Source organism: Psittacula echo, assembly GCF_963264785.1.
Source record: "Psittacula echo genome assembly, chromosome: 13".
Taxonomy (NCBI): Eukaryota; Metazoa; Chordata; class Aves; order Psittaciformes; family Psittacidae; genus Psittacula; species Psittacula echo.
In genome coordinates, this window is record NC_137749.1 from 13,981,306 (window position 1) to 13,993,707 (window position 12,402).

At 62.9% G+C, this 12,402-nt stretch overlaps 1 protein-coding gene across 1 annotated transcript; it reads left to right on the forward strand.

Annotated features, from left to right (window-relative positions):
• Nucleotides 1-527: 527 nt before the first annotated feature.
• Nucleotides 528-11,640, forward strand: SLC35E4 (solute carrier family 35 member E4; the record flags this gene model as incomplete). The annotated part of the gene is given in 7 exon segments (XM_080628370.1): nt 528-1,137; nt 2,595-2,974; nt 2,976-3,063; nt 5,268-5,473; nt 8,878-9,119; nt 10,138-10,234; nt 11,395-11,640. Coding segments are annotated over 7 exon segments (1,869 nt in total).
• Between the last annotated feature and the right edge of the window lie 762 nt (nt 11,641-12,402).

The following is a 12,402-nucleotide window of genomic DNA, read 5'->3' on the forward strand; positions in this document are numbered from 1 at the left end:
AGTCACAGCCAGGGCCATCCTCTGGGCGGGACCCACTGAGCGCCCTCCAACCCCAAGCGTTCGGGCACCGTGGTGGCCGCGGTGCCACCTCCTGGGTGCATCCCAGCCCCGCTCCAGGATTTATCCCAACCCCAGCCCCTGGAGGCGGTGCGGGCGCTGCGGGTCGGGGTCGCGGTGTCCCCGCCGCGGGTGCCACCGCCCCGGGGGCTCTGACGCGGAGCCGGTGCCCCCGCCCGGGCGGCTCTGACGCGGTGCCGGGGAGGAGCCTCCCTCCCTCCCCGCGGCCGCTCCCTCCCTCCCGCCATCACCAAACTTTCCGCTCGCCGCTGGCATCGCCACCCTCGCACATGGCAGCAGCGCCCCGGGGCTGAGCCCTGGCACCGGGCACCGGGCGGGCACCGCCACCGCCGGGAACGGGGGGATCCGACACCGCCACCAGCAGCACCAGCACCACCGGCGGCGGAGCTCGGCGCGGGAGGACGGGGCAGAGCGCAGGGTGGCAGCGGCGGGGAGCGGAGCCGGTGTCCATGTGCCCGCGGTCCCGGCGCGGCGATGAGGCAGCGATGATGACAACCACCGCCGAGGGCACCCTCCGGCCCTGGAAGCCGGACCCGGGGCAGGTGCAGGGCGGTCGGGCCCCGCTGTGGCCGTCGGTGCCGCTGACCCTGACGGTGCTGGCCTGGCTGGGCACCGGCACCACCATGGCCGGCCTCAACAAATGGATCTTCTCGGCGCACGGGTTCCGGTACCCGCTGCTGCTGTCGGCTCTGCACATGCTGTCGGGGGCGGCCGTGGGGCAGGCGCTGGGCTGGGCGCGGGGGCTGGCCCCGCCGGCCCCGCGGCACCGCGCCAGGATCTACCTGCTCAGCATCACCTTCTGCACCAGCGTGGCCCTGGGCAACCTGGGCTTGAGCTCCGTGCAGCTGGACGTGGCGCAGGCGGTGGCTGTCACCACGCCGCTGGTGACGCTGCTGCTGTCGCGGGTGCTGGGGCGCCGGCGGCACCACCCGCTGCAGTACGTGGCCATGGGGCCCGTGTGCGCCGGGGCCGCCTGCGCCATCGCCAGCGGCCACCAGCCCGGCTGCGGCTTCCTGCTGGCTGCTGCCGTGCTCCGCGCCCTCAAGTCCATCCAGCAGAGTAAGTGCCGCCTGCCCGCTCCCTGTCCTGCCCGTCCCCTGCCCGCCCCCTGCCCGCCCCCTGCCCGCATGCCTTCCCCATCGCAGCCCCCAGGGCACAGGAGTGCTGGTGGCACCCAGCACCGCCCTGGTGCTGGTGCTGCTCCCTGGCACCAGTGCCACCCCAACCCTCGGGTACTTTGGCTGCCGGTGCCCCTTTAGCCCTAGTGCCACCCCAATTCCAGGGCCACCAATTGCCTTCCTGGCCCTGGTATCAGTCGCTGCCCACCCGGTTCCTGGTGCCACGCCAGTGCCACCCTTGCCCACCCTATCCCTGGCATCACTCCGGTGATCACCCTGTGCCACCCTAGTGCTACCCTATCCCTGGTGTCATCCCAGTGTCACCTGCACTCACCGGCTGCCCCCAGCATGGTGTCATGACCTGGTGTGACCCTGCTTTGTTGGTGACAAATACTCTGTCCCTGTACTGTCCCGTGGGCACCGCTGGCTCCCAGTGACACTGCCCCATGTCCTGGGGCCCTGGGGGGTGGCAGTGCCATAGTGTGGGGACACTCACACTGCCCAGTCCTATCCATGGGCTCCCCCGGCACCCACCGTGTGCCCCTCTCATCCATGGGACATGGTGAGTGGCACTGGGTACACAGCACGTGCCCCCCCCGTGCAGCCCCCCCGGCTGTGCCTGCTGTCCTCGGGTGACCCAGAGAGGGGCGACCTGGGGACACAGCGGGGACAGTGCCTGGGAATGGTGCAGGATGAGGAGATGGGTGTGAAAACGGCAGAACAGGACCAGGAAACGGCTCCATCCAGCCTGCCCCTGGGGCATCCCCTGACCCAGGGCATCCCCAGTTCCCCATTTCCCCCTTCCTAGTGACTGTGTTCAGCTCTGAGCCTCTCACAACAGAGACATTGAGGGGCTGGAGCAGGGCCAGAGGAGGGCAGCGGAGCTGGTGCAGGGCCTGGAGCACAGTGTGATGGGGAAGGGCTGAGGGACCAGGGGGGGTTGAGTCTGGAGAAGAGAAGGCTCAGGGGGGACCTGATGGCTCCCTACAAGTGCCTGAAAGGAGGATGGAGCCAGGAGGGGTCTGGGCTCTGCTCCCAAGGAACAAGGGATGGGACAAGAGGAACCGGCCTCAAGCTGCACCAGGGCAGGTTTAGATGGAGCTGAGGAACAATTCCTGCCCCAGAGGGTGCTCAGGCATTGGCACAGGCTGCCCAGGGCAGGGCTGCAGGCACCGTCCCTGCAAGGGTTCACACCCCGTGGAGACGAGGCCTCAGTGCCATGGGTTAGTGGTGGCCTTGGCAGTGCTGGGAACGGTTGGACTGGATGAGCTGAAAGGGCTTTTCCAACCTCATTGATTCTGTGATTTGGGCCCTGGGCACGAGGGCTCTGGTGGGTGCCGCTGTGGGTGCAGGTGTCCCCCCGGGGCCATCCCCACTGACAGTCCTGTGTCCCCACAGGTGTCCTGCTGCAGGAGGACCGGTTGGACGCGCTCTCCCTGCTCTGCCTGACGTCCCTGCCCAGCTTCTGCCTGCTCCTGGGGGCTGCGGTGGTGCTGGAAGTGGGGCCCTCCTGGGACGGGGTCCTGCGCTACGACAGCACCCTGTGGGGCTGGGTGCTGCTGAGCTGCCTGGGCTCCGTGCTCTACAACCTGGCCACGTCGCGCGTCCTGGCGCTCACCTCCGCGCTCACCGTGCACGTGCTGGGCAGCGTCACCGTGGTGGGGAACCTGCTGCTGTCGCGCCTCGTGTTCGGCACCCGCCTGAGCGGGCTCAGCTACGCGGGCACCGCGCTGGCGCTGGCCGGGCTGCTCCTGCTCCACCAGCCCCGGCTCCTCGCGGGGCGCTGGGCCCGGGCGCCGCAGCCATGAGTGGGGACAGCGCGGAGCTGGGCACGGGAGCCGTGGTGGTCGCGGTGCAGCGCACACGGGTGGGCTGAGCTCACCGTGACGGGTGTGCACAGGGGTGTGATGTGTGAACACGTCTGGTGTGCGTGTGGTGTGTGCACATGTGTGCTGGTGTGCACAGCTCTGTGTGCACATGGGTGTGCTGAGCTCACCGTGATGGGTGAACACTTCTGGTGTGCACGGTGGTGTGTGCACGTGTGTGCTGGCATGTACATCTCTGTGTGCACATATGTGTGCTGGCGTGCACAGCTCTGTGTGCACGTGTGTGCTGGCGTGCACATCTCTGCATGTGTGTGCTGGCGTGCACATCTCTGTGTGCACATGTGTGTGCTGGCGTGCACATCTCTGTGTGCACATGTGTGTGCTGGTGTGCACATCTCTGTGTGCACATGGGTGTGCTGGCGTGCACAGCTCTGTGTGCACATGGGTGTGCTGGCGTGCACAGCTCTGTGTGCATGTGTGTGCTGGCGTGCACATCTCTGTGTGCACATGGGTGTGCTGGCGTGCACAGCTCTGTGTGCATGTGTGTGCTGGCGTGCACAGCTCTGTGTGCACATGGGTGTGCTGGCGTGCACAGCTCTGTGTGCATGTGTGTGCTGGCGTGCACAGCTCTGTGTGCACATGGGTGTGCCGAGGTGCGTGGTGCTGTGCACAGAGCAGTGCTGGTGTGCACAGGTCTGTGTGAACACGTCTGATGGTGTGTGTGGCTCTGTGCACCTCACAGTACTGCGTGTACACGTGTTTGCAGGTGCACAGAGCTGGTTGTGCTGGCGTGCGCAGCACTGCACATGTGTGTGCTGGTGTGCACAGCTCTGTGCAGCCTGTCTGCTGGTTCCCATGGCTCTGCATGTGCACAGTGCTGTGCACACGGGCTTGCTGAGGTGCTCAGCACTGTGCCCATGTGCTGGTGTGCATGGCACTGCACACGTGTGTGCTGGTGTGCATAGCACAGCGTGCACGTGTCTTGGTGTGCTCAGCCCTGCGCACACGTGTGTTGATGTACACGGTTCTGCATGTGCGAGGGGGCCCATGCAGAGCTCTGCGTGGACAGGCTCTGTGTGCTGCTGGGCGTGCATGGGGCACACGTGCTGCTGGGCAGCTCTGTGGGCTCAAGCAGGTCTTGTGTGCTCTGTCCATAGGAACACGTCTGTGTGCAGGGGTGCTGTGTGTTCGTGTGTTGCTGTGTGTGCAGAGCCTGGTGTGCACGTGGGTATTGTGCATAGGCGTGTCCCTGCGCACATCTGTGCACAGAACATGGGTGTGTTGGTGTGCACAGGAACTGCGTGTGCAGATGCACCTCCGCATGTACCCGGCTCTGCACAGGGCCGTGTGTGATGGGTACTGGTGGCGCGTACCTGCATGTGTGTGCCACGGCTCTACATGTGTGTCCCCAGGCTGGGCACACTTGGGACATGACTGTGGATACATGGCTCCATGCATCTGAATGCTGTCACAGCACAGTGTGTGCGCACACGTGTGTCTGTGTGCACACGTGTATATCTGTGTGCACATATCTGTGTGTGCACATGTATGTCTGTGTGCACATGTATGTGTGTGCACATGTATGTCTGTGTGCACATGTATGTCTGTGTGTGCACATGTATGTGTGTGCACATGTATGTCTGCGTGTGCACATGTATGTGTGTGCACATGTATGTGTGTGCACATGTATGTCTGTGTGTGCACATGTATGTCTGCGCACATGTGTGTCTGTGTGTGCACATGTATGTCTGCGCACATGTGTGTCTGTGTGCACATGTATGTCTGTGTGCACATGTATGTGTGTTCACATGTATGTCTGTGTGCACACATGTATGTCTGTGTGCACATGTATGTCTCTGTGTGCACATGTATGTCTGCGTGTGCACATGTATGTGTGTGCACATGTATGTCTGTGTGCACACATGTATGTCTGTGTGCACATGTATGTGTGTGCACATGTATGTCTGTGTGTGCACATGTATGTCTGTGTGCACATGTATGTGTGTGCACATGTATGTCTGTGTGTGCACATGTATGTGTGTGTGCACACGTGTGTCTGTGTGTGCACATGTATGTCTGTGTGCACATGTATGTGTGTGCACATGTATGTCTGTGTGTGCACATGTATGTGTGTGCACATGTATGTCTGTGTGCACATGTCTGTGTGTGCGCACGTGTGTGTGCCTGCTCTGCTGTCTGGGGTACACCCGGGGCTGTGCACACGCGGTTCTTGTGGCTGAACAAGGCGCCAGGACCAGGTCCGTGTCCCCCCCTTGTCCTCGTCCCCACCGGGTCCTGCGGCCACCACAGCTCCGGCCCCTCCGTTCCCGGCTTGCCGAGGCTGCAGCAGCAGAGCGGGAGGGCCAGAGCCCAGCAAAGGGCACGGGGACGGCTCAGACCCGCTCGCATCTCTCCGGGACAGGGAAGGGACGTCCCAGCGCGGGTTCACCGGTACCAGCAGCGCCGCGGGGGAAGGGCCCGGCTCTGGTTGCCCTTGTCCGAAATAAAGCTCTATTTTTGTCGTGCTCCCCGGCTCCTGGGTCATTCCCGGCCGAGGCCCCGTGCGGGGCAGCGCGGAGGGTGCTGAGGCGCTGGCCCAGGGTGCCCAGAGAAGCTGTGGCTGCCCCATCCCTGGCAGTGTTCAAGGCCAGGTTGGACACAGGGGCTTGGAACAAGCTGCTCCAGTGGAAGGGGTCCCTGCCCGTGGCAGGGGTTGGAGCTGGAGGAGCTTTAAGGTCGCTCCCAACCCAGCCCAGGCTGTGACTCTGTGCCCACCGGTGCAGGAACGGGAAGAGGCACAGGAACCCCTCGGGTCTCCCAGCTCCCGGCGCTGCTGTGCCCACCCCGGCCGCTGCCGTCCCCGTGCTGCGGTGCGGGGCCCTGGGGCGGTCACTGGGACCCGCGCACGGTGCCCGTGTGGTGCCCGCAGCGCGGCCCCGGGGAGCAGCACCCGCCGGTGCCTGCACCCGGCCGCGTCCCCCGCAGGCACAGCCCGAGCAGGGGTTGCGTTGCACCCATCAGGGCGCGGAGTCGAGGGGCTCCTTCCCCAGCACACGCTAAAGGCCATGAGCTTGTGGTGCTCAGGCTCCCACTGCAGGGGCTGCTCCATAGCGGGCGCCGTTGGGAGTCGCTTTTGTTTCCCAGTTCCTCCCCAAAGGCCGGTCCCAGGATGTCTGCGGGGATGGGGCTGGGGGAAACCCCTCCCAGGGACCCCAGACCTGCGCTGTCCCTGCCAAGGGACGGGAGGAGCAGGACCTGCCTGTGGGCAAGGAGCCCTTCCCCATGGAGTGTCCATCCCAGCCCCTGACCCATCTGCTGGCACCAGGATCTGCCTGGATCCTGCCTGCATGGAATCCCAGCCTGGTTTGGGTTGAAGGGACCTTAAAGCTCCTCCAGCTCCAACCCCTGCCACGGGCAGGGACCCCTTCCACTGGAGCCAGTTGCTCACCTGAGGCTTTGCTGGCCCTGGTTTCCTGCTTCAAGGATGTGGCCAGGTCCCTGTGCAGGCTGGGGCTGGAGCTGGGCTGGGGGCTTTGGTGCTGCCCATGAAGGTGCTGGCCTGGAGCTGTGGCCCTCTCATGGGTATTTCAGGCCGTGACCTCAGCCCGGTGGCATCCCAATGCTCCGGCCATGGGAAGGATCAGGCTTCCCACGGGCACAGTGCCCATGTGCCAGGTCTGGTGGCATCGCAGAAGCCACCTTCCTGGGGAGCAGACCCTGCGGCAGCGAGAGCAGGGGAGGATGGGGACAGCCCCGCATGGGCACATGAAGGCAGCGGCAGCGGGGATGGGTGGCACCTCCATGTGCTTGGTCCCACCGTGCTGGAGGTGCTGGCGGCGAGGAGCTCCAGGTGGGAGGAGGGGATGTGTGTCCAATGGGATGGTGTTGTTATGAGGGAAGTTTCTTCTGGATCTGCTGTTAAACTGCTGCTGAAATGCTCCTGTGGGGCAGTGAGGGAGAATCTGGGCGCTGGGAGCTGCTGCTCTTGCTGGAGGAGCAGCGTGTCCCCATGCAGGGGACAGGACATGGGGGTGTCTTTACTGTGCTCACATTATCCGTGTTTCTGGACAGGGGATTAGCTGCTCCCTAGGGATGCGGGAGCTGCAGCACGACCGGCACTTGCTAAGCTGGAGCCAGAGGCAGCAGGTGACACCTTCCCTCACGCGCAGGCTGTGGTCTGACACGACCACGTCACCGTCCTCACACGGTGCCAGGGACCATCCCGGCTCCGGAGCTGGAACCATGGAAAAGCCTCCTTTAGGGTAGACCTGAAGGAAAATGCATCCCTGTGGCAGGACAGCGCGGCCCGAGGCCGGACAGCGTGAGCGGTGCCATGGCCAGCGGTGCGGAGCGGGATCTGAGGGTGATGGAAGCAGCCCGAGCCCCGCTGGAGGCCAGGGGATGGACAGGGAGACCCTTCAGGCCCCCTGCAGCCCCTCCTCTGCTTCAGCCCCTCCAGAAGTGCTGTGAACCCCCCGGCCAGGCTGGGGTTGCTGCTGCCTTCCCTGCTCACCCTGCCTGGCACCCGCTCACTGCTCTGCTCCAGTGCCCCAGGGCAGAAGTGCCCAACACTGAAAGCAGAGAATCCCAGAGCCGGCTCAACCCCTGCACCCACCAACCCAGCCCAGCCCAGCCCAGCCCAGCGAGCCCCGCACCGAGAGCAGCGGTGCATGCTGCAGGAGCCTGCATCCCACATCATTTATCCTTCTGCTGAGCAGCACGGAACGCGCACATCCTTCATACAGCCTCTAGAAAGGCAGAGGTTCTACAGGCTCAGATCTTAGGGCTCATTCCTGCCCATGCTCCAGTGGCCCAGGCTCTGTGTGAGCTCCAGTCACTGCGGTACTGGAGGGGTAAAGATCTCTGCCACTGGCCCAGGGTGCCCAGAGAAGCTGTGGCTGCCCCATCCCTGGCAGTGTTCAAGGCCAGGTTGGACACAGGGGCTTGGAGCAAGCTGCTCCAGTGGAAGGGGTCCCTGCCCGTGGGAGAGGTCTGGAGCTGGAGGAGCTTTAAGGTCCCTTCCCACTAAACCATTCCATGACTCCATGGTTCCATGGCTGCGGATGCTGGAGTCTCTTCCTGCCCTCTCTGGAATGCAGCAGATGACTGGACTCGGAGTTGCTCTCTCAAAACCTGGAGTCATATCCCAGTTAGGAAAAAACAAACCCTGCTGGCGCTCCAAACGCCCTGACTCACAGCTCGCTCCTGGCCTGGGCTAGCACAGTTTGTGCTGGGATAAAACAACCCTCTCCTAGCACGGGGCTGCTTCAGAGGCCCCTCAGTGCCCCAATACAAAGAACACATGAAAACCAACTTTACAGCTTAAACTGTGCTCATTCTACCTCCAGTGACCTCCCCGGTTGCACTGCAGACCCCTTGGGCTCAGAGCACAGACTCCATGCTCCAGCCCCCTTGGATAAGAAGTTTATTTTTAATGCTCCGGCTCGGATCTGGAAAAGTGCCGTTGGCTTTTCCTTGGTGCCTTGCCAAGGGCCCACAACAGCTCCTTTGTACTCTGAGCCGCAGGACTGCTCTTACTTCACCTTCACAAACATGGAGCATCACCCCTGACGGAGGGATCACAGAATCCAGCCTGGGCTGGGTGGGAAGGGACCTTAAAGCTCCTCCAGCTCCAACCCCTGCCACGGGCAGGGACCCCTTCCACTGGAGCAGCTTGCTCCAAGCCCCTGTGTCCAACCTGGCCTTGAACACTGCCAGGGATGGGGCAGCCACAGCTTCTCTGGGCACCCTGGGCCAGCGCCTCAGCACCCTCACAGGGAAGAGCTTCTGCCTTATCTCCAAACTGAACTCCCCCTGTTCCCCTTCAAACCCATCACCTCGTCCTGTCGCCGCAGATCCTGATGCCCACTGGGTGCAGAGCTGCTGCCAGAGCTGGCCCTGGGCCGGGTGATGGGACAAGAGGGCTCCGGCCAGGCCCCGCTGCCTGGGAGCCCCGGGGGGGTCCAGGAGTGTTGGGGGCCTCCCATGGCAACCAGCACAGCACAGAGCAGCGCGGGGCCATGGCGGAGCGGGACAGAGCGCGGCCTCGCGTCACCTTCTTCCCACCGCCACAGAGCCGGCAGCCTGGGGGGGCCCGGTGCGGGCTTGGGCACCCCATGTGTCCACATGGGGATGGGCACCCTCACATGGGGATGGGGCACTCACACATGGGGATGGGGGACCCACACATGGGGATGGGGGACCCACACATGGGGATGGGGCACTCACACATGGGGATGGGGGACCCTCACATGGGGATGGGGGACCCACACATGGGGATGGGGGACCCTCACATGGGGATGGGGGACCCACACATGGGGATGGGGCACCCTCACATGGGGATGGGGCACTCACACATGGGGATGGGGGACCCACACATGGGGATGGGGCACCCTCACATGGGGATGGGGCACTCACACATGGGGATGGGGGACCCACACATGGGGATGGGGCACCCTCACATGGGGATGGGGAACCCTCACATGGGGATGGGGCACCCTCACATGGGGATGGGGGACCCACACATGGGGATGGGGCACCCTCACATGGGGATGGGGAACCCTCACATGGGGATGGGGCACCCTCACATGGGGATGGGGAACCCTCACATGGGGATGGGGCACCCTCACATGGGGATGGGGGACCCACACATGGGGATGGGAGACCCTCACATGGGGATGGGGGACCCTCACATGGGGATGGGGCACCCTCACATGGGGATGGGGGACCCTCACATGGGGATGGGGCACCCTCACATGGGGATGGGGGACCCTCACATGGGGATGGGGGACCCACACATGGGGATGGGAGACCCTCACATGGGGATGGGGGACCCACACATGGGGATGGGGGACCCTCACATGGGGATGGGGAACCCTCACATGGGGATGGGGGACCCTCACATGGGGATGGGAGACCCTCACATGGGGATGGGGAACCCTCACATGGGGATGGGGAACCCTCACATGGGGATGGGGCACCCTCACATGGGGATGGGGGACCCACACATGGGGATGGGGGACCCTCACGCCTCTGGGTCTGTGGGAAGAGGGGTCCAGCTCAGCACCCCTGCACCCTGCTCTGTGTGACATGGAGCCCCCTCATCCTTGGAGCAGCTTTGCAGACTTGGCCCTGGAGCAGGACAGCGCCTGGTCCAAGAGCCAAGCGTCCAGCTCCACCAACCGCCATACCCTGCTGCTCCGGCAGAAGCAGGTGAGGCCACCGCTGCCTGCAGGGCCCTGGGGTGGGGTTCATGGCTGCCTCCAGCACAAGGGGTTTGTGCCTTGGAGTCCTCAAACCATCACTTGGGTCCTCATCCCTTTGGCCTGCAGCCTGATGGATGAGGATGTGGGTGCCGAGGATCTCTTCAGGGGAGTAGGAGGCAAACGGTCAGGGGGAGGCAGCTTTTGGTTCCTGGGCCAGCTTTGGTGGGGAAGGTTGCACCTCCAGCCTGACCTCAGGCTGCAGCTGCCCCATCCTACCTGCAAGTGAGCTGTGGCTTGGAACCGTAAGCTACAGACTTACCCTGACTTAGATGTCGGTCCTACACTACGTAGGGAGATCAAGGGTAAAGCACTAGGAACAGGCGAGGCGCTGACGTGTGAGCTCCCAGCTGTGGGGTCCCGGCAAAGCTTTAACAACATTTAACAGCCTGAGCCCCCCTTTAGAGCTTCCCACTCTGGGTGCAGCAGGAACGGGTTCATGAGCAATGGCAGCTGAGATAGGCTCTCCTGTGGGAATGTGCCAGGTAGAGTCGGACACAGAAATGAATGTCTGCTGGTTCCGACTCCCTGTGTCTCCTGCTCAGATCTGTCCCTGAGACATGAACTAGTGACCAACAGCTCCTGGCTGGAGGTTTGCTCCGGCTGTCACAGGGATGACAGCGCCTTCTCCTCGGTTGGGTGTTCCCTGACCCCTTAACTCAATGGGCCGATGGTAACCTCCGGGTGGGTGTGCTCAGGAGATCCTCCTGCCTGCCGTGAAGCTCAGCAGCCTGCCCTGGAAGTTCAGGTTGAAGCCCACTCAACCGGGTGACCGCATTGGCCTTGGCCAGTCTGATGACACGGGCCTTTTGTTACCCGTGTGATGGGCCGGTTTGAGATGGAACAATGCCAGGGAGTGAGGGTTCTGTCCTCCAGACCTGCTTCTTGCAGTAGCACAACGTGAATTACAGTCAGAGGCAGCACGGTTTGAGCGCTCTTCTTCAGACCAACAGTTAGAGATCCTTGCGAATGTTTGAGCTTGGAGGTCACCTTGAGCACAGTGAGGGACGTGGCGGGATGTCCCCCTTCCCAAAGACAAGCATCCCTTTGGAACTCTTTCTGCCATGGTTAGGATGGTGACTGTAAGGTCTTACATTTGCTTTCACAAAGGCAAAGCACTTTGAAGAGGCCAAAAGGAAGACAGAGAATTTCCACAAGCAGCTCCAGCAGCAGTTTGTGAAGCAGCAGGAGCGGAAGCTGGAGCGCAGGAAGAAGGCAACGCAGAGGTTTGAGAAGTCACTGGAAGTGCTGAGCCGCAGGAGCGGGAAGGCGGCCGTCCCTGGGGCTCGGAATGGAGCAGCACCCCCGGAACATGCAGCTCCCACTGATGGGAAAGGCACCGAGACACGCGTCTAGAGAGCTCCTCCTGCAGGCTCCGGCCCGCGTCCTGCCAACACTGCCACGTTCGGCTGCTCCTTTAGGAAGCCAAAGCTCGCTCCTGTCCCAGCAATAAAGCAGCGTGGTCCTTCCCTCTGCTGCTGCTGCCCGTCTGAATCCAAGGGGCTGCTGTGGTTAAAGGGCCATGGGCTGGGGACAGCTCCGGGAGCAGGAGTAAAACACCTCTTCAAAGGCCTGGTGTCCTTGGAGGGAATAGAACAGGGATGGGAAAGGGATAGGGCTTTTCCTTGGCTTGTGCTTTTAGAGAGGATCCAAACGACATGTTTCATGGCTGGTTGGATTTTGAAATCCAGCTTTGAAAAACGCCCATCTATCTTGTTTTTATAAAGCTGGCACTAGGGGAGGAGCTCTGGTTTCTGCAGGCGCCTGGTTGTCAGCCCAGTTCAGTGCTGGGGTTCATAACATCATAAACCTGTTCTGCTTGGGATGAAGGTGATAAGCTCGGGGTTGGGTGGAGCACTGACTCAGAGCAGCCTGAGGAGAAGGACTTGGGGGTGTTGGTCAATGAGAAGCTCCCCATGACCCAGCTTCAGTGTGTGCTTGAGCCCAGAACCCCCCCGTGTGCTGGGCTGCACCCCCAGAGCGTGAGCAGCAGCTCAGGGAGGGGATCCTGCCCCTCTGCTGCGCTCTGGGGAGACCCCCCCTGCAGCCCTGATCCAGCTCTGGGGCAGCAGCACAAGAGGGACGTGGAGCTGTGGGAGCGAGGCCAGAGGAGGCCAT